We start from the raw sequence: 23,069 nt of genomic DNA, 5'->3' as shown, positions 1-23,069 counted from the left end.
TCTCCTTCCGCCGCCGAGCAGTGTGTCAGCAGTGCGCAAGTAGCAGCATTACTGCATTTACTAGGCAATCTTGTATTTTAATAACCGTTTAAATTTTGTGTCGATTTGTTTGCGCTCTCTGTAGATTAGTTCAGACGTTCTTTGCACAACAGTTTTTAGCATGGATAGGGACTGCAACTGCTGTGTTCGGATGCAGGCTGAGTTGGCATCCCTTCATCCCTTCGCTCCCAGCTTCAGGCAGTGTTGGCTTCGGTCACACAGCTTGAGGCTGTTGCCAATGGGGCATCACTGTGGGGTCCGGATGGGGGTTTGTCGGGGACGGCCAGCTCATCCCACGCATCCCCCGATCGGACTACGACTATGGTTGCCCGGGATACTGCCCGCATTGAGGCTGATCCCTCACCTGTGGTAGAGTGGGAGGTCGTCTCAAGGTGTGGCAGGGGGCGAAAGACATTCCGGAGGGGTGAACGGAAGTCCTCTCCAGTTTGCCTGACGAACCGGTTTCAGGCTCTGTCTCAGGCTGATATTGATCTTCGGCCTCACATGGCTGCTTGTCCTGTTCCAGAGGCTGACCCTCAGTCTGCAAGATCCGGGCGGTCGCAGAGGGTGGGCTTACTGGTAGTTGAGAGCTCCAACGTCAGGCGCGTAATGGGGCCCCTTAGGGATATGGCAGCAAGAGAGGGAAAGAAAACCAATGTGCACTCCGTGTGCATACCGGGGGGAGTCATTCCAGATGTGGAAAAAGTCCTTCCGGATGCCATGAAGGGTACAGGGTGCACCCATCTGCAGGTGGTCGCTCATATCGACACCAATGATGTGTGTCGCTATGGATCGGAGGAAATCCTCTCTGGCTTCCGGCGGCTATCTGATTTGGTGAAGACTGCCAGTCTCGCTAGTGGGATGAAAGCAGAGCTCACCATCTGCAGCATCATCGACAGGACTGACTGCGGACCTTTGGTACAGAGCCGAGTGGAGGGTCTGAATCAGAGGCTGAGACGGTTCTGCGACCGTGTGGGCTGCAGATTCCTCGACTTGCGCCATAGGGTGGTGGGGTTTCGGGTTCCGCTGGATAGGTCAGGAGTCCACTACACGCAACAAGCGGCTACACGGGTAGCAGGGGTTGTGTGGCGTGGGCTGGGCAGTTTTTTAGGTTAGATGGCCTTGGGCAAATACAGAAAGGGCAACAGGCTCAACGGGTGCGGGGCAAAGTCAGGACAAGCAGGGACCAAGCAGCAATCGGTATTGTAACTGTAAACTGTCGAAGCTGCGTTGGTAAAGTACCGGAACTTCAAGCGCTGACAGAACGCACCGAAGCTGAAATCGTTATAGGTACAGAAAGCTGGCTGAAGCCAGAGATAAATTCTGCCAAAATTTTTACAAAGGTACAGACGGTGTTTAGAAAGGATAGATTGCGTGCAACTGGTGGTGGAGTGTTCGTCGCTGTTAGTAGTAGTTTATCCTGTAGAGAAATAGAAGTGGATAGTTCCTGTGAATTATTATGGGTGGAGGTTACACGCAACAACCGAGCTAGGTTAATAATTGGCTCCTTTTACCGACCTCCCGACTCAGCAGCATTAGTGGCAGAACAACTGAGAGAAAATTTGGAATACATTTCACATCAATTTTCTCAGCATGTTATAGTCTTAGGTGGAGATTTTAATTTACCAGATATAGACTGGGACACTCAGATGTTTAGGACGGGTAGTAGGGACAGAGCATCAAGTGACATTATACTGAGTGCACTATCCGAAAATTACCTCAAGCAATTAAACAGAGAAGCGACTCGTGGAGATAACATCTTGGACCTACTGATAACAAACAGACCCGAACTTTTCGACTCTGTAAGTGCAGAACAGGGAATCAGTGATCATAAGGCCGTTGCAGCATCCCTGAATATGGAAGTTAATAGGAATATAAAAAAAGGGAGGAAGGTTTATCTGCTTAGCAAGAGTAATAGAAGGCAGATTTCAGACTACCTGACAGATCAAAACGAAAATTTCTGTTCCGACACTGACAATGTTGAGTGTTTATGGAAAAAGTTCAAGGCAATCGTAAAATGCGTTTTAGACAGGTACGTGCCGAGTAAAACTGTGAGGGACGGGAAAAACCCACCGTGGTACAACAACAAAGTTAGGAAACTACTGCGAAAGCAGAGAGAGCTTCACTCCAAGTTTAAACGCAGCCAAAACCTCTCAGACAAATAGAAGCTAAACGATGTCAAAGTTAGCGTAAGGAGGGCTATGCGTGAAGCGTTCAGTGAATTTGAAAGTAAAATTCTATGTACCGACTTGACAGAAAATCCTAGGAAGTTCTGGTCTTACGTTAAATCAGTAAGTGGCTCGAAACAGCATATCCAGACACTCCGGGATGATGAAGGCATTGAAACAGAGGATGACACGCGTAAAGCTGAAATACTAAACACATTTTTCCAAAGCTGTTTCACAGAGGAAGACCGCACTGCAGTTCCTTCTCTAAATCCTCGCACAAACGAAAAAATGGCTGACATCGAAATAAGTGTCCAAGGAATAGAAAAGCAACTCGAATCACTCAACAGAGGAAAGTCCACCAGACATGACGGGATGCCAATTCGATTCTACACAGAGTACGCGAAAGAACTTGCCCCCCGTCTAAGTCTCTAGAGGAACGGACGGTTCCAAATGATTGGAAAAGAGCACAGGTAGTCCCAGTCTTCAAGAAGAGTTGTCGAGCAGATGCGCAAAACTATAGACCTATATCTCTGACGTCGATCTGTTGTAGAATTTTAGAACATGTTTTTTGTTCGAGTATCATGTCATTCTTGGAAACCCAGAATCTACTATGTAGGAATCAACATGGATTCTGGAAACAGCGATCGTGTGAGACCCAACTCGCTTTATTTGTTCATGAGACCCAGAAAATATTAGATACAGGCTCCCAGGTAGATGCTATTTTTCTTGACTTCCGGAAGACGTTCGAAACAGTTCCGCACTGTCGCCTGATAAACAAAGTAAGAGCCTACGGAATATCAGACCAGCTGTGTGGCTGGATTGAAGGGTTTTTAGCAAACAGAAAACAGTATGTTGTTATCAATGGAGAGACGTCTACAGACGTTAAAGTAACCTCTGGCGTGCCACAGGGGAGTGTTATGGGACCATTACTTTTCACAATATATATAAATGATCTAGCAGATAGTGTCGGAAGTTCCATGCAGCTTTTTGCGGATGATGCTGTAGTTTACAGAGAAGTTGCAGCATTAGAAAATTGTAGCAAAATGCAGGAAGATCTGCAGCGGATAGGCACTTAGTGCAGGGAGTGGCAACTGACCCTTAACATAGACAAATGTAATGTATTGCGAATACATAGAAAGAAGGATCCTTTATTGTACGATTATATGATAGCGGAACAAACACTGGTAGCAGTTACTTCTGTAAAATATCTGGGAGTATGTGTGCGGAACGATTTGAAGTGGAATGATCATATAAAATTAATTGTTGGTAAGGCAGGTATCAGGTTGAGATTCATTGGGAGAGTCCTTAGAAAATGTAGTCCATCAACAAAGGAGGTGGCTTACAAAACACTCGTTCGACCTATACTTGAGTATTGCTCATCAGTGTGGGATCCGTACCAGATCGGGTTGACGGAGGAGAAAGAGAAGATCCAAAGAAGAGCAGCGCGTTTCGTCACAGGGTTATTTGGTAACCGTGATAGTGTTACGGAGATGTTTAACAAACTCAAGTGGCAGACTCTGCAAGAGAGGTGCTCTGCATCGCGGTGTAGCTTGCTCGCCAGGTTTCGAGAGGGTGCGTTTCTGGATCAGGTATCGAATATATTGCTTCCCCCTACTTATAACTCCTGAGGAGATCACGAATGTAAAATTAGAGAGATTAGAGCGCGAACCATACGCGACTGGAACAGGAAAGGGAGGTAATGACAGTGGCACGTAAAGTGCCCTCCGCCACACACCGTTGGGTGGCTTGCGGAGTATAAATGTAGATGTAGAACAACGATATACGTTTTCCAATCTAATGACAAACTGTTGTACTTTTGGACTACGAGTGAACTTTTAGTGAATATCCATCTTACCTGCTCGAATCCTCCCAAGATTTCCATTGTGTCCATAGCAGAATTGAATGAAAGTACGCGCAGCTCACGTCCTGCCAGTTGTGCTGCTAGTTTGACAAGCATAGTCTTCCCACAGCCGGAAGGTCCAACCTGAAACAATTGAGGAAGAGCAGAAGATCTTAATAATAGCAAAGGCTCCATGCCAGCCTGAAGACTGGATATGCAATAACAGCATAGCTGACACCATTTGGAGTAATATGTCATCTCTCACTTTGTTGAAGAACTCAGGCGGCAAATAGAAAACAGTGAAAGGATTATTCTACAGGAGTCTTTTTAGACATCAACATCTTTTACGTGGCGATTCTCCCCCACTTTGTCCCCACTGCTCTCAACAGTGTACGGTGCCCCTGTTTTAATCCGCTACTTGCCCGTTTACAGCTGTCGCCTGATATATCTTCCCTTTTAGCAGATGAGACGGGCTCAGCCGATCGCGTCCTTGAGTTTATCAGTATCAGTGAGAAAACATCGGTTATCTGAAGCTCTTTTTCAGGGAAAACAACCCCCCTTCAATAGCAGTTTTCTAAGATTTCCTCCTGTTTTTGGTTTCCGTCCTCCTTGAGTTTCACTCTCGTTGCTGCTGCTGCTGCTGCTGCTGTACAATTTGGTTTTTTATCCTTCACTAAGCCACAGAATGGGCACTTATGACCGTAGCAGTTTTGCGTCCTAAAATCATAATTAAAAAAAAAAATTAATATATATATATATATATATATATATATATATATATATATATATATATATATATATATATATATATTAATTGGACAGCGGAGGTTCAGCAGCCTCAGCGTAAAGGCTCTCCGTGGGACTGGTGTAAAAAGCTCCAGATGCTAAACACAATCCATGGCAGTGGATAGAATCGAGACGCTGAAGAAGACGGCCGTGCAGAGGAGTAAACTATGCTTCCATAGTCCAATTTCGAGCACACTAAGGCACAATATAGACGGAGGGGGACCACTTGGTCCGCTTCCCAGGAAGTACCACTGAGAACACGGAGGGTGTTGAGGAATCACAGGCAGCGAGCCAAAAGATGTGAAACATGGGAAGACCAGCACAGTTTACTGTCAAACATACGTGCCAAGAATTTGGCAACGTCCGTGAGTGGAAGATCGACAGGGCCTAGAAGTAGGGAAGGCGGATAAAACTCTGTATGACACCAAAAATTTACACAGACAGTCTTACTGGGAGAAAACCAGAAGCTGGTTTTGATGCTCCATGAGTGGAGGTGATCAATACATCTTTTAAGTCGTCAATCAAGAAGGCTAGTCCACTGAGAGCTGTAGTAGATTGTAAAATCGTCAACAAAGAGGGAGCTGAGACATCGGGAGCCCTGGGGCACCCCGTTTTCTTGGGAGAACACACGGGAGTGAGAGTAGTGTTCACCCGCACCTTAAATGTGCGCGCTGTCATAAATTCGCAAATGAAAAAGGGTAGCCGACCTAGAAAGCCCCAATACAACAGTGTGCGGAGGATGCCTGTCCTCCAACAGGTATCATATGCCCTCTCCAGTTCAAGAAATATAGCTACCGTTTGGCGTTCCCAGAGAAAATAATTCATGATAGAAGTGGCGAGAGCAACAAGATGGTCAACTGCGGAACGATGCTTTTGGAAACCACACTGGGGGGTTTCGGGACTCCTGCCACCAGCCTAAATGTCAATTTACCATACACTCCAAAACCTTACGTACACTACTCGTGAGAGATATGAGGCAGTAGCTGGATGGGAGATGTTTGTCCTTTCCAGGTTTCAGAACAGGAATGACGGTAGCTTCCCGCCATCTTCTGGGAAAGGTACTGTCGGTCGAAATTCGATTATACAGGCAAAGGGGGTAATGCAGACTACAGTATGATAAATGCAGAAACATCTGGATGTGGATGCCAACCAGTCCTGTGGTGGAAGAGCAAGAGGAAGGGTGTGTGTTGGAGTTCCCACATAGAAAAAATGGTATTATAGCTTTCACAATTTTCAGAGGAGAAAGCAAGAGGTCGCACTTCCGCTGCTTGTTTCTTCAGGAGAAAGGCTGGTGGCTAATTTAAAAGGCTCGAAATCCCAGCCAAGTGTTGACCCAATGAGTTAGAAATTGCAACTGGGTCCACTAAGGTATCCTGCACGACAATTAGCCCAGAGATCAGGGAGAAATTAGATGTGCCAGATAACTGTCGAATTCAACTCCAAACTACAGATGAGGAATTGAATATGTTAAAGTATCTGGTAAAGAAGTACCAGCTTGCCTTCCTACTATCGCAGATGATGCGACGGCATCACGCACATAACTGCTTATAGTGGATACAGTTGGCCAACGTAGGATGGTGGTGGAAAACATGAAGAGCACATCTCCACTTGTGTATTGCATTACGACACACCTCTTTCCATCAAGGAACTAGGGGGTGTCGGGGCAAAGGGGAGGTAAGAGGTATGGAACAATCCCTGGCTGTAAGAATAATTTCCATAACATGAGTGACCTGATCACCGATGCTAGGAAATTATCGGTCATCAAATGTTGCTAGAGAGGAGAAAAGAGTCCAATCAGCTTGGGAAAACTTGGAACATGACTGGCTGGTAGGATTAAACCGCTGACACCAATAGCCAACCATAGGGTTGGGGATGTAAGGGCAAACTGAAATGATCTCATATCTCGCTGTAATGTTCGACAGAAAATGAACTCTGTCAAATGTCAAGAAGAGTGTGCAGGTCGGTAGCAATTCCATGTCAACCCTTTTCATGACTCGATGTATGGCCATTTCGCCCTGGTCAGATAGGCAATTTTGAATGTCCTCATTGGATAATATATTGCGTGATCTTGTATAAACCATCTCGAGCAATGAATTTAAAGTACGGTGTGCTTCCACCTGGACACGGAGTGTGTGTAGCAGTAAAGTTTGAAGCTATTTATGTGCCTGGAGGGCACCGTCTGTTTCTACCAACAAGGTGCCATTTCGTAACCAGGAACAAGACTTTACACGACCTGCAACTGCATTGACACCTTTCTGGATAATGAAAGGGTTGACTGTGGAGAAGTCTTGACCTTCGTCAGATCGAGAAACAACTAGGAGCTTTGCCACTGATGGAAGAATGTTCTGTGGCTGAGACTCACCTAGCTTTCTCTTGTGGGCAGAATTTGTAGAAGCAGAGGAAACCATTGTGAAAGTATCCCCCATGATTACTGACTTCTCTGATGGCGCACTCTTTCCTAGTGAGGAGCCCCTCTCTGAGGGCACTCCTGCCTTAGGTGATTGTCCACACCTCCCGAGAAAGAGACGGAGCGACCAGTCGGCACGTTTGGAAGGTACCAGCTTGGGTAATCATCCATCCCTGGGCCTGGCCTTTACCAGGAGGTACATATGTGTCCTACTTGTCTAGCCGGGGCGGGGAATTATGCATTACCCCATCACCAGCTACACCTGGGAATGTGTGGGTCGGCCTTCAGGCATGCACAGCGAGGAAAGAAAGAGAAAGGGAAGAACGAAGAAAAGGAAGGAAGAGAAGTGGTCTCAAATGCCGCAGCAAAGAAGAAGGTAAAGAGAAGACTCAAGGGAAAAAAAGAGGACAAAGTGAGGACACAGACTTTCCAGTATAGAGAAAAAAGAAGAGAAACCATGCCTTACAGTCACAAGCACCTGTTTCCGGATGTAGGCACAAAACATACTCTCAAAGAGAGGGAGAAGGGGCGGGGCGGGGCGGGGAAGGGAAGGGAAGGGGCAGGGGGAGAGATCAGGGACAGGGAGGAATGTGGAAAGGGAAGGTATGCAGCCCGGAAAGGAAAGAGAGCCACACCAGCTCAGGGTCCCGTACTTGCCACGCACGTATCCACAACAGAGTTGTGGACACCCTGGGGGGGCAAATACGTCTTAATTCTCTTAAACATATAATGGAGTGACTGACTCAGTGCAGTGTTGTTGTCTATGGGAGGTTGTGAGGCCATATGTCTCAGTATAATAGAAAGGGGTGGCATTACTGAGTAGTACTGGGATGAACTATAATAACGATTATTTTCCGATAGAGCTGTGCAGTATTTGAAAACTGTATTTTCGTTAATGTGCATATGTGACCTAATTCATAAAAATAGTTGCATCCATAATAAATTTGTGAGTTTGGAAGAAATGCAGGGTGTAAACGTAAAAAAAGTTTTTCCTAGATTTCCCAGATAAAAGTACAATTTTTCTCAGATGAAAATACGCTTTTTCCCTGGTGGAAATACATCATTTCCCAAGTGAAAGTACATTTTTCCACCTTAAGTGGCAATATACTTTCCCTCGGAGTTGTACAACTTATCACTCATTTGAATGGTGAAGGTTTTATTCACTGGAATTTTAAGAAATGAAACTCAACAAAAAAAACAATGTGTTTAGGAAAGATCTTTATGTATGGCAACATTTATTTACACTGTGTATTTCCATATTGTGATGGGGGACTGGAATTAAATAGTAGGAAAGAGAAGAGAATTTAAGAATCATAAAAGAAGGCTGTATATGTGGAATAGACCTGGACACACAAGAAGGTTTCAGATTGATTGTATAATGGTTAGACAGAGACGTAGGAACCAGATTTTACATTATAAGACATTTCCAGGGGCAGATGTGGAATCTGACTACAATTTACTGATTATGAACTGTAGATTGAAACTGAAGAAACTGTGAAAAGGTAGGAATTTAAGGAGATGGGACCTGGAAAGACTGAAAGAACTAGAGGTTGTAGATTCAGGGGGAGCATTAGGGAACGACTGACATGACCAGGAGCAAGCAATACAACAGCAGAAGAAGAATGGGTAGCTTTGAAAGATGAAATAGTAAAGCCAGAAGATCAAGGAGGCAAAAAGACTAGGCCTAGTAGGAATCATTAGATAACACAAGAGACATTGAATATAATAGAAGGAAACATTCCACGTGGGAAAAAATATATCTAAAAACAAAGATGATGTGTCCAGAATGAGATTTTCACTCTGCAGCGGAGTGTGCACTGATATGAAACTTCCTGGCAGATTAAAACTGTGTGCCCGACCGAGACTCGAACTCGGGACCTTTGCCTTTCGCGGGCAAGTGCTCTACCATCTGAGCTACCAAAGCACGACTCACGCCCGGTCTCACAGCTTTACTTCTGCCAGTGTCTCGTCTCCTACCTTCCAAACTTTACAGAAGCTCTCCTGCGCTTCTGTAAAGTTTGGAAGGTAGGAGACGAGACACTGGCAGAAGTAAAGCTGTGAGACCAGGCGTGAGTCGTGCTTTGGTAGCTCAGATGGTAGAGCACTTGCCCGCAAAAGGCAAAGGTCCCGAGTTCGAGTCTCGGTCGGGCACATAGTTTTAATCTGCCAGGAAGTTTCAAAGATGATGTGACTTATCAAACGAAAGCGCTGGCACGTCGATAGACACACAAACAAACACAAACATACACACAAAATTCAAGCTTTCGCAACAAACTGTTGCCTCATCAGGAAAGAGGGAAGGAGAGGGAAAGACGAAAGGATGTGGGTTTTGATGTCTGCTTGTGTCTGTATATATATGTGTGTGTGTGTGTGTGTGTGTGTGTGTGTGTGTGTGTGTGTGTGCGCGCGCGCGCGCGAGTATACCCGTCCTTTTTTCCCCCTAAGGTAAGTCTTTCCGCTCCCGGGATTGGAATGACTCCTCACCCTAAAACCCACATCCTTTCGTCTTTCCCTCTCCTTCCCTCTTTCCTGATGAGGCAACAGTTTGTTGCGAAAGCTTGAATTTTGTGTGTATGTTTGTGTTTGTTTGTGTGTCTATCGATGTGCCAGCGCTTTCGTTTGGTAAGTCACAAGAGACATTGAATTTAACTGATGAAAGTAGAAAATTTAAAAATGCAGCAAATGAAGCAAGGGATAGGGAATACAAACATCTAAAAACCTAGATTGACAACAAGTGCAAAATGGCTAAGCAGGAATAGCTAGATGACAAATGTAAGTATTTAGATGGATATTTCACTAGGGGAAATATAGATACTGCCTACAGGAAAATTTAAGAGGCCTTTGGGGGAAAGAGAAGCAGCTGTATGAATATCACGAGCTCAGATGGTAAACCAATCCTAAGCAAAGAAGGTAAAGCTGAAAAGTGGAAGGAGTATATGGAGCATCTATGCAAGGGAGATGAACTTGAAAACAATAATATGGAAAGGGAAGTGGGTGCAGATGAAGATGGGACATGTGATACTGCGAGAAGAATTTGACAATGCTCTGAAACATGGCGAAACAAATCCCCGGGAGTAAACAACAGTCTGTCAGAACTATTGATAGCTTCGGTAGAGCCACCCACGACAAAACTCTTCCACCTGGCGTGCAAGGTGTATGAGATAGGTGAAATACCCTCAGGCTTCAAGAAGAATGTGGTCATTCCAATTCCAAAAAAAGCAATTGCTGACAGGTATGAAAATTACTAAACTACCAGTTTAATCAGTCATGGTTGCAAAATACTAACACGAATTCATTACAGATGAATGGAAAAACTGGTAGAAGCAAACCTCTGGGAAAATCAGTTGGACTCCAGAGAAATGCAGGAACACGCGAGGCAATACTGATCCTATGACTTATCTTAGAAAATAGGTTGTTGTTGTTGTTGTTGTGGTCTTCAGTCCTGAGACTGGTTTGATGCAGCTCTCCATGCTACTCTATCCTGTGCAAACTTCTTCATCTACCAGTACCTACTGCAACCTACATCCTTCTGAATCTGCTTAGTGTATGCATCTCTTGGTCTCCCCCTACGATTTTTACCCTCCACGCTGCCCTCCAGTACTAAATTGGTGATCCCTTGATGCCTCAGAACATGTCCTACCAACCGATCCCTTCTTCTGGTCAAGTTGTGCCACAAACTCCTCTTCTCCCCAATCCTATTCAGTACCTCCTCATTAGTTATGTGATCTACCCATCTAATCTTCAGCATTCTTCTGTAGCACCACATTTCGAAAGCTTCTATTCTCTTCTTGTCCAAACTATTTATCGTCCATGTTTCACTTCCATACATGGCTACACTCCATACAAATACTTTCAGAAAAGACTTCCTGACACTTAAATCTATACTCGATGTTAACAAATTTCTCTTCTTCAGAAACGCTTTCCTTGCCATTGCCAGTCTACATTTTATATCCTCTCTACTTCGACCATCATCAGTTATTTTGCTCCCCAAATAGCAAAACTCCTTTACTACTTTAAGTGTCTCATTTCCTAATCTAATACCTTCAACATCACCCGACTTAATTCGACTACATTCCATTATCCTCGTTTTGCTTTTGTTGATGTTCATCTTATACCCTCCTTTCAAGACACTGTCCATTCCGTTCAACTGCTCTTCCAAGTCCTTTGCTGTCTCTGACAGAATTACAATGTCATCGGCGAACCTCAAAGTTTTTATTTCTTCTCCATGGATTTTAATACCTACTCCGAATTTTTCTTTTGTTTCCTTTACTGCTTGCTCAATATACAGATTGAATAACATCGGGGAGAGGCTACAACCCTGTCTTACTCCCTTCCCAACCACTGCTTCCCTTTCATGCCCCTCGACTCTTATAACTGCCATCTGGTTTCTGTACAAATTGTAAATAGCCTTTTGCTCCCTGTATTTTACCCCTGCCACCTTTAGAATTTGAAAGAGAGTATTCCAGTCAACATTGTCAAAAGCTTTCTCTAAGTCTACAAATGCTAGAAACGTAGGTTTGCCTTTCCTTAATCTTTCTTCTAAGATAAGTCGTAAGGTCAGTATTGCCTCACGTGTTCCAGTATTTCTACGGAATCCAAACTGATCTTCCCCGAGGTCGGCTTCTACTAGTTTTTCCATTCGTCTGTAAAGAATTCGTGTTAGTATTTTGCAGCTGTGGCTTATTAAACTGATTGTCCGGTAATTCTCACATCTGTCAACACCTGCTTTCTTTGGAATTGGAATTATTATATTCTTCTTGAAGTCTGAGGGTATTTCGCCTGTCTCATACATCTTGCTTACCAGATGGTAGAGTTTCGTCAGGGCTGGCTCTCCCAAAGCCGTCAGTAGTTCCAATGGAATGTTGTCTACTCCGGGGGCCTTGTTTCGACTCAGGTCTTTCAGTGCTCTGTCAAATTCTTCACGCAGTATCGTATCTCCCATTTCATCTTCATCTACATCCTGTTCCATTTCCATAATATTGTCCTCAAGTACATCGCCCTTGTATAGACCCTCTATATACTCCTTCCACCTTTCTGCTTTCCCTTCTTTGCTTAGAACTGGGTTTCCATCTGAGCTCTTGATGTTCATACAAGTGGTTCTCTTATCTCCAAAGGTCTCTTTAATTTTCCTGTAGGCAGTATCTATCTTACCCCTAGTGAGATAAGCCTCTACATCCTTACATTTGTCCTCTAGCCATCCCTGCTTAGCCATTTTGCACTTCCTGTCGATCTCATTTTTGAGACGTTTGTATTCCTTTTTGCCTGCTTCATTTACTGCATTTTTATATTTTCTCCTTTCATCAATTAAATTCAATATTTCTTCTGTTACCCAAGGATTTCTACTAGCCCTCGTCTTTTTACCTACTTGATCCTCTGCTGCCTTCACTACTTCATCCCTCAAAGCTACCCATTCTTCTTCTACTGTATTTCTTTCCCCCATTCCCGTCAATTGTTCCCTTATGCTCTCCCTGAAACTCTGTACAACCTCTGGTTCTTTCAGTTTATCCAGGTCCCATCTCCTTAAATTCCCACCTTTTTGCAGTTTCTTCAGTTTTAATCTACAGGTCATAACCAATAGATTGTGGTCAGAGTCCACATCTGCCCCTGGAAATGTCTTACAATTTAAAACCTGGTTCCTAAATCTCTGTCTTACCATTATATAATCTATCTGATACCTTTTAGTATCTCCAGGGTTCTTCCATGTATACAACCTTCTATCATGATTCTTAAACCAAGTATTAGCTATGATTAAGTTGTGCTCTGTGCAAAATTCTACCAGGCGGCTTCCTCTTTCATTTCTTAGCCCCAATCCATATTCACCTACTACGTTTCCTTCTCTCCCTTTCCCTACACTCGAATTCCAGTCACCCATCACTATTAAATTTTCGTCTCCCTTCACTATCTGAATAATTTCTTTTATTTCATCATACATTTCATCAATTTCTTCGTCATCTGCAGAGCTAGTTGGCATATAAACTTGTACTACTGTAGTAGGTGTGGGCTTCGTATCTATCTTGGCCACAATAATGCGTTCACTAAGCTGTTTGTAGTAGCTTACCCGCGTTCCTATTTTCCTATTCATTATTAAACCTACCCCTGCATTACCCCTATTTGACTTTGTGTTTATAACCCTGTAGTCACCTGACCAGAAGTCTTGTTCCTCCTTCCACCGAACTTCACTAATTCCCACTATATCTAACTTTAACGTATCCATTTCCCTTTTCAAATTTTCTAACCTACCTGCCCGATTAAGGGACCTGACATTCCACGCTCCGATCCGTAGAACGCCAGTTTTCTTTCTCCTGATAACGACATCCTCTTGAGTAGTCCCCGCCCGGAGATCCGAATGGGGGACTATTTTACCTCCGGAATATTTTACCCAAGAGGACGCCATCATCATTTAATCATACAGTAAAGCTGCATGCCCTCGGGAAAAATTACGGCCGTAGTTTCCCCTTGCTTTCAGCCGTTCGCAGTACCAGCACAGCAAGGCCGTTTTGGTTATTGTTACAAGGCCAGATCAGTCAATCATCCAGACTGTTGCCCTTGCAACTACTGAAAAGGCTGCTGCCCCTCTTCAGGAACCATACGTTTGTCTGGCCTCTCAACAGATACCCCTCCGTTGTGGTTGTACCTACGGTACGGCTATCTGTATCGCTGAGGCACGCAAGCCTCCCCACCAACGGCAAGGTCCATGGTTCATGGGGGGGAAAATAGGTTATGGAAGGGTAAACCTACATTTATAGATTTATAGACTTAAACAAAGCTTTTGACAATGCTGACTGGAATACTCTTTTTGAAATCCTGAAGGTGACAGGGGTAAAATACAGGGAGCAAAAGGCTATTTACAACTTGTATAGGAACCAAAGGAAAGTTATAAGAGTTGAGAGATATGAAAGGGAAGCAGTGTTTGACAAGTAAGTGATACAGGGATGTAGCCTATCCATCATGTTATTCAGTCTGTACATTGAACAAGCAGTAAAGGAAACAAAAGAAAAAATGGAGTAGGAATTAAAATCCAGGAAGAAGAAATAGAAACCTTGAGGTTTGCTGATGACATTGCAATTCTGTCAGAGACAGCAAAAGACTTGGAAGAGCAGTTGAACGAACCTTGAGGTTTGCTGATGACATTGTAATTCTGTCAGAGACAGCAAAATACTTGGAAGAGCAGTTGAACGGAATAGACAGGAAGATATTAGATGAACATCAACAAAAGCAAAACGAGGATAATGGAATGTAGTCAGATTAAATCAAGTGAAGCAGGTGGAATTAGATTAGGAAATGAGACACTTATAGTAGTAGGTGAGTTTTGCTATTTGAGTAGCAAAGTAACTGATAATGGTTGAAACAGAGAGGATATAAAATGTAGAGTGGCGAAGGCAAGGAAAGTGTTTCTGAAGAAGAGAAATCTGTTAACATCAGGTATATATTTAAGTGTGAGGAACTCGTTTCTGAAAGTATTTGCATGGAGTGTGGCCATGTATGGAAGTGAAACATGGACAATAAATAGTTTTGACAATAATAGAATAGAAGCTTTTGAAATGTGGTGCTACAGCAGAGTGCTGAAAATCTGATGGGTAGATCACGTGACTAATGAGAAGGTACTGAATAGAATTGGAGATGGCATGCACAACTTGGCCAGAAGAATGGATCATTAGTCAAACAAAAGTCCAGTTCTCTTCCACAAAAAGACTCCAATGAGTGGACGAAAATACCATACAAAAACAGAGATGTAAATACGAAAACATCACCAGGGAGTGAAAACACCAAACAGTTGGTGGTTAAAAACAAATTTCATGTTCTTTCCGTGAGTGAAGAGGTGGATTTACGCCTAATATCGGTATGGAAACACGAACTTTAGCATGCCATCTTTTGCACGTAGTAATGGGACGAATGAGGAAGACAAAAAACAACAAAAACATACAAGAGCGCAAAGATGAAAGTAGTGTATTATTTTTGACGGACAGTCACGGCAAAAACATGACGAGACTTTTCAAAGAAAACAAAAAATATGATGCAACAGGTATTGTGAAGCCAGGAGCAACAACGAAAAACATTATTGGTGTCGACTTACACAATAAAAAGTCGAGGAAAAATGACTATGTGGTGTTTACAGCGGGTGTAAATGATATCGCAAAAAATAAAGCAAATTACTGCCTAATGGAACTACCAAAGTTCCTGGAATGCAATAAACAGCGAAATACAATAGTTGCAACTTTACCACACAGATATGATCTAATGTATCACTCGTGTCTCAACAAAGAAATTTGAAAAACTAATATTAAAATAAAACAAATGTGTTCTTTGTTTGGAAGATGTAGCACCCTCAATATAGGGAAATTGGACAGATGCCAGCATACCAAACACGGAATGCAACTAAATTACGAAGGAAAAAACTTTGTATGTAAAACAATAAATGAAATCATTGCGAACAGAGAGAGAGCGAACAGCAAAGTTCTGTGTACCAGTGTGGGACCAGTCTCAGCAGCATCATGAAAAAGGAGCAGAATCATCAGTGTCAGGACCAACAGCTGAAACATCAACACATGCAGCAGAAACTGTTGCCTGTCCTACACGCAACAGAAAGCAAACCCAGTGTTTTTTATGGTGAGTAACATGAGAAAAAAGGATTCCAAGTTGCACGAAACATCTCTCTTGTGTGTTCAATATGAGTCTTCCACATCTCAAGCAATACTACCATTAGTGTACTGGAAAAAACCACTCCTAGCAAACATCATGCAAATGCAGGGGTGAGCAAAAATCTAAACTTTGTCTTTATTCCACCAAAATATATGTAATCTCAAGAATGAAATAGACCAGTTGCAAATACATTAAAATGACAAGTGTGAAAGCGAGCCCGGTATACTGTGTTTCTCAGAACATCATGTTATGAGTGATATCCACATCCTACAAATTGAGAACTTTAGTTTAGCTGCACATTACTGTATATCTATTATGAGAAAAGGTGGAGTTGCAATATTTGTAAAAAACAATGTAGTGTATTAATCTCTAGATTTAAGCAAATACTGTGATGAACAGCATTTGAGGTGTGTGGCATCGAGTTAACAGCAGACAGTGCAACGCTTACTGTACTGGATGTTTACAGGGCACCTGCTGGAAATCTGAATGTATTTCTGAGACAAACAGAATCACTTCTGTCCCACCTATATAGGAAAACTAAATCAACCACTGTTATGGGTGACTTCAATGTGGAGTTTTTAACAGAAAATAGAAACAAAACTGATTTTGAACACTTGATGTACCGTTACAACTTAGTACCAGTGATAGACACTCCAACTAGAGTGATAGCCAGTTCTAGCACTTTAATAGATAATGTATATGCAGATAAGGATATTTACAATAATTTAACTGTGAAAAGTATTATAAATGGCCTCTCTGCTCATGAAGGGCAATTCCTCACTCTAAACCAAATAAATGTACAAAGGAAAGAAAATTTCATCTGGAAAAAATTTAGGATTATAAATGAACACACCACTGAAAACTTTAATCAGCAATTACAGCTATAGTCCAGTCAAATTGCAGAAATACCTTGCAAAAGGTGGGGTAGAAGAGTTTATTTTTTCAACTCGTTCATATGGTTGGAAATATTAGAAAACCGAGTTTTGCCAACAAAATTTTGCTTGGGAAAACTTTCTGCAGTCAAAAACCTTGGAAAATTTCAGCCTTTTTCCGTTTTTTCAAAATATCTCAGTTTCATTTGCTCCTATCGCTTTAACGTCTATTTTCTTTTTTAAAGAGCACAAAATTCTCTACAAATTTGATTCTTGCCATTTTTTTCTACTCCAAATATCTAAGAGGCTACAGCGCCTCAAAAAATACCAATTTTTCAAATTTTGAGCATAGTGGCAAGATACCTTATTTTTGAACACTATTTTTTCAGTTTCTGTTTGTGTAGTATAAATACATTATACATCATGTTATATGTTGGAATTTACGACATCACTTTCAAGTATTCAATTTCTCTGTATGCAACATGAGGATTGCTGGGCACCCAACTATTGTGATTCTTACATCACTACCTGAAGTTCACTACGGGCCACCTCAGCCCTGGTATTTGTAAAACTATAAATATAAAAATACATCATTAACAGACACAGACGGACACGGACACACACACACACACACACACACACACACACACACAAAATAAATTGTCTCAGGAAACAACTATTATTAGCTGCAATAGGCAACCTAATTAGGTAGGTAATTATTCTTGTGTATAAAAGCCACACAGTTGACATTAAAAATAAGTAGCTTTATTACAATTAAAATGCATTGTCAGTTACTAAAAAATGTTGGCAGTTCTGGGTGTGTAATACTTGTAATATCGCACATTAGCGCACTTGAGACAGATATGAGCATCACTTCCAACGTTTTGATGGGCCAGGTTACTCAGTGTCACCAGAAATACCTTGAGTTACGGATTCAGGGTCTGAACCTAGAGTTGATGCCAGATTGACCTCATCTTTAAACAGCGAGTCAGCCTCAGCAAGTTCGTTGATTTCGTCAGCGGTTTCCTCAACAACCTCCATTACATCTTCTTCACTGTCTTCATATAAAAATTTTTGCACGTTTTCACAGTTGACCCCAATACATTTCTTGCAAATTGAAGAACATTTCAAACCCGCTTTTCTGCAGGAGCATGCTCCGCCACAGTTCAGCTTGCATGAGCATGAAACAATGTGAAGAAGTGCTTCAGGTGCTGGATCTTGGCTCATTATAATGGGTATTGGACCGTGGTCACTGTGATTCCAGCCCCATTTCTCAGGAGGTTTCCAGTTTCCCAACCAACTTTGGACTTGTTGGTAAGTCCGCAACGAATGATGTTGTGCAGCATCTAGTGTAGGTGGCAACCGTGCAAGATTCAGTATGCTTTTTGTGGCAGACTTGGCGAATAGCTGGTACCGCAAATGGTCTAGTGTGTGGGAACTGCTGACACCTCCACTATACAATGCGATTGTAACCTGTTTTGTTGCTGTTATTATTTCTTCACGGGTAGCATGTGGTTTATTGAACATGCAAAGCGCTGAGGTTAGGTGTTCATTTTTCACAACAATATTGCAGCACTTAATTTTTCCTTGACCAAAAAGAGTGGATGTTGTATCACATCTGCTAAAGGTGTGAGTGAACAGAATATATTCACTGTCAAACTTGTAAGATGCAGTGGAAAACCACTTGTCTTCTGCATTTCCTCTTCCTGGCTTTAAGAAAAATAAGTTTTCAATGCCTTGCCCCAAACCGGTCATGAGCACAAGCAGGTCCACATCTTCTCCTACAATGACAACACTTCCAAAATCTTTGGTTCTTGAAATGACAGATGTTACAATCATAACGTCAGCATCTTCTTGTGGCTGGTGCACTTCAACGCTACACTCTAGAAATTCCTTTTTAAGAAGTGTGATCAAACGCATCTTGTTTCGTTCGTTGTACAAGAACTTGTCCTGAGGGACTTGGTTCACCATCTCTGATTCAACCACAACGTCAACCGAAGAATGTTTTTTCGATCTACGAATCCTCTCAGCACTCTTTGTGCTACATTTGTCTCCCTCACATGGATACCCATCAAATACAATAGCAAATTGAGATCCAAATTGACGTTGCAGGTAAGAAACCTAGCTTTGAGCTATTGACTTGAAGCAAACATTTCGAGTACAAGTCACTTTGTGGATTAGGTACCCTCCATCAAAATTTCATTTGGCATATGGCAGTCTTAACTGCTTGGTTAAAAAGTCATCAGAATTCCCTTTTGCACATAAGAAGCATTTCTCTTTGAACTTGAACTGACCTTTTTCCTGCGACCAACGTAGCACGCCTGTTGGTTCCTGAGGATGTCGAAGGCTAGCTGCTATCATTCTCTCATTAATGTACTTCTTGTAGCATGCTTCATGCACCATCACTTCACTGAGCGTTTTCAAAAAACGGGTGTGAGCAGACTCCCTGCGTTGAGCACTATAATCGATAAGTATGCTCAGTCCTTTCTTTTTCACATTGCATCCACCACTCACCACAGTTTTTTCGCAAATGAAACACAAATTCATGTCAGACATACTCATTTTCAGCACCACAACATATACTGAATGGAAGCGACTCCAAACTGTAGGACCCTTATTGTTGTGTGCTAATAGCTGTCAGCACGCTGTGAACAATCACTAGAGATAATTGCCTTCCGACTGCCAAAGAATAAATACGCTTTTGTCCGCTAAAGAACAATTCCTACATACTTTTTCTTATAACTGATCATTAACGTCAATCAACTGTAGAAAATGTACATCACCTGCATGCAATCGTATTACATATTGTAACACAAATAAACTTCACACAATCCGACGTGAATGTGTTCGTAGTTACTGAATATGATGCTGTTTGTCCTGGCCCTGCAGCAGAGTGAGATGGTAAATTCCAATGAATAACATGATGAGTAATATGTTTATACCACACAAATAGAAACTGAAATAACAGTGTTCAAAAATTAGGTAATTTGCCACTTTGCTCGAAATTTGAAAAATTGGTATTTTTTGACGCACTGTAGTGCCTTAGATATTGAGAGTAGAAAAAAATGGTACAAATCAAATTTGTAGAGAATTTTGTGCTCTTTAAAAAAGAAAATAGACGTCAAAGCAATAGGAGCAAATGAAATTGAGATATTTTGAAAAAACTGAAAAATTCCGAAATTTTCGAAGTTTTTTGACTGCAGAAAGTTTTCCCAAGAGAAATTTTGTTGGCAAAACTTGGTTTTCTAACCTTTCCAACAACATGAACGAGTTAAAAAAAATAAAATCTTCTACCCCACCTTTTGCAAGGTACAGGCTTTTTTTCTGACAGTTTCACTGGACTACTAGTGGACTGGTCTCCTGTGTATGCTGCAATTGATGTTAATTGAAAATTTAATATATTTATCAATGGAGTTAGAAGTCTTTTTGAAGAAACCTTTCCAAAAGAGTCAGTGGTGAAAACCTGTTAAAATCCGGAAACAAGCCTTGGATGGCTAAAGACATCAAAATTTCTTATAAAACAAAGAGAGAACTATATGCAGCAGCTAAGAGATCAAATGATCCCAGTAGGAGTATGCACAATAAACTCTACAATAAAGTTCTGAATACGACCATACAAGCAGCAAAGAACATGTGCTTGAAGGCAGAAACCGATTACTAAAGCAATAAAGTAAAAACTATTTAGAATTTTATAAAGAAGGAAACATGGAAAAATACAGTTGGTAGTGAAAACATCCATATAAAAAGTGAGAGTCATCTTGTTGGCAATCCAAAAATAGTAGCAGACACATTAAACAAACACTTTTAAACAGTAACAGAAAAAATAGTTTTACAAACCTCCATGAACCAAACCATCAATCTTTTGAAAGCAATAGTACCTAGCTCAGTACAACACATGAAGGTAACAACAGTCACTGTTCAAGAAATTGAAAGAGTTATTAAATGTCTGAAAAGTAGAAACTCTATTGGGATTGACAATATTTCTAACAAATTATAAAATACTGCTGCAGCCATGTAAGTAAAGACTTTTCCCACATTTTTCATGCATCACTTAAGCAAGGAATAGTTCCTGAGAAGCTTAAGTATGCAGTTGTAAAAACACTGTACAAGAAGGGAGATAAGACGGATGCTGCTAACTATCGGCCAATATCACTGCTGACAAGTTTTCAAAGGTTTTAGAGAAACTAATGTTTGCCAGGATAGTTAAGCATCTCGGGGATCAAAATATCCTCAGCCAAAGTCAGTTGGGGTTTCAGAAAGGTTTGTCAACAGAAGATGCAATATTTGCATTTGCTGGTGAAGTCTTGGAATCTATCAAGAAAAAACTGAAGGTGGTTGGGATTTTTTGTGACCTAACAAAAGCGTTTGACTGTGTGTCACCAGATTCTTTAACAAAAAGCTGCACATCTTGGTATAAGTGGTTCATCAGGGAAATTGTTTGACTCCTACCTGTCAAACAGGAAACAGAAAACTAGTGGACAGACAAAATCGAGTCCCATTATTTTCAGAATGGAGTACAATCACATGTGGAGTGACCCAAGGCTCAGTTCTGGGCCCCCTACTTTTTATTATCTTTATAAATGGTATGCCTCTCTGTGCGGAATATTCTAGATTCACCATTTTTACTGACGACACTGCATTACTTATCGATAATTCAGTAGATAAACTTGAGGAAACAGCAAATAAGGTTTTACGTGAAACAGTGAACTCATTGAACATTAATGACCTTTCTTTAAATTACACTGAAACAAACTTTGTTCAGTTCCACACAACATTCAAAGATGAAGAAATAGTAGTAAAAATAGGTGAGCAGGTGATAACTGTGGTGGATACCTCAAAATACCTAGGCTTGCATATCGACAGCAAACTGAACTGGCCAAACCACATCCTGGATCTATGAAGAAGATTGAGTTCAGCAACTTACACATTACATATTGTTTCTTCTTATAGAAGTATGGAAACCATGAAGTCAGCCTATTATGGTTATTTTCATGCCATTATGGCATATGGAATTATACTTTGGGGAAATCAGTCACTGGCTAAAAAAGTACTGTGTGCACAAAAAAGAGCCATAAGGATCATGTGTGGAGTCCACCCTAGAGCCACATGCAGAAATCTTTTTAAGAAACTTTGAATCCTTACATCCACTGTGCAATATATATACTCTTCGATGTGCTTCATAAGGAAAGAAAAATCCAGTTTTAAGCTGGATAGTGAGTATCACAGTCATGAGACAAGAAGAAAACACAATATCCACTATGAACAGGCAAATCTAAGTATGGTACAGAAAGGAGTCCATTTCATTGGCTGTAAGATTTTTAATGCCCTCCCTTTAAGAATTCAGTGTTTGGTAGAAGACGAGGTCTTGTTTCAAAAAAGTTTAAGGCAGTTCCTATTACAAGGATAATTTTATACGATAGAAGAGTTCCTGAACTACAGTATTTAGCATTTCTTGTATTGTTCAATGCAAACATATGCCCAAATCTACATTTGTAATCCTGACTATTCTTTATTGTAAACACATATTTTGAAATATTTATTTTATGTAACACTTATTATTTTGTAAATTGATTTTCTGTTGTAGAACCAAAGTAACTGTTTACTGTAAAATGAAATCATTTTCTTTTGTTTTTATGTGCTATCAAAGATTTCTGACAAGTTTCATATCTTGTGATATTGTCACAACATGGATCACAGCAATACGAAATGAATAAATAAATAAATAGACACATTCTGAGACATCACAGGATCACCAATTCAGTATTAGAAGGAAATGTGAATGTGTGTGTGTGTGTGTGTGTGTGTGTGTGTGTGTGTGTGACAGAGAGAGAGGGGGGGGGAGGGGGAGGGGGGAGGGAGGGAGGGAGGGAGGGGGAGGGAGGGGGAGGGAGGGGGAGGGGAGGGGGAGGGGTGGGGGAGGGGGAGAGGGAGAGGGAGAGGGGGGGGTCGTAGAGGGAGACCAAGAGAGGAATACAATAAGCAGATTCCGAAGGATGTAAGTTGGAGCAGTTATTTGGAGATAAAGAGTCTTGCACAGGATAGAGTAGCATGGACAGCTGCATCAAACCAGTCTTCGAACTGAAGACTACAACAAGAATTTACGTATTATGAAAGTATAAACACAAATTCTACCACATACAGTGTGGTATCTTCTGAAACACTCAACTCGAGACTGTGACACGCTTTTGTCATCCACTCATTGCTCACATAATGTGATCTCGCCAGCCAATGACAGCAGATATTCAGAGCATATTACATATGATGTATAGTCAGCCAATAACATCATTGTTAAACAGTGTGAGCACACAAATAAGAAA

At 41.6% G+C, this 23,069-nt stretch overlaps 1 protein-coding gene across 1 annotated transcript in view; it reads right to left on the bottom strand.

Annotated features, from left to right (window-relative positions):
- The window catches only part of LOC126203510 (midasin-like), a 311,918-nt gene that overhangs the window by 74,401 nt on the left and 214,448 nt on the right, over nt 1-23,069 (bottom strand). The window contains exon 34 of the mRNA XM_049937836.1: nt 4,063-4,191. Within this exon, the coding sequence (XP_049793793.1) occupies nt 4,063-4,191 (129 nt within the window). The remainder of the gene's footprint in view (nt 1-4,062; nt 4,192-23,069) is intronic.

The sequence above is a fragment of the Schistocerca nitens genome, chromosome 9 (genome assembly GCF_023898315.1).
Source record: "Schistocerca nitens isolate TAMUIC-IGC-003100 chromosome 9, iqSchNite1.1, whole genome shotgun sequence".
In the NCBI taxonomy this organism is placed as follows: domain Eukaryota; kingdom Metazoa; phylum Arthropoda; class Insecta; order Orthoptera; family Acrididae; genus Schistocerca; species Schistocerca nitens.
This window is presented reverse-complemented; position numbering and strand designations above follow the sequence as displayed.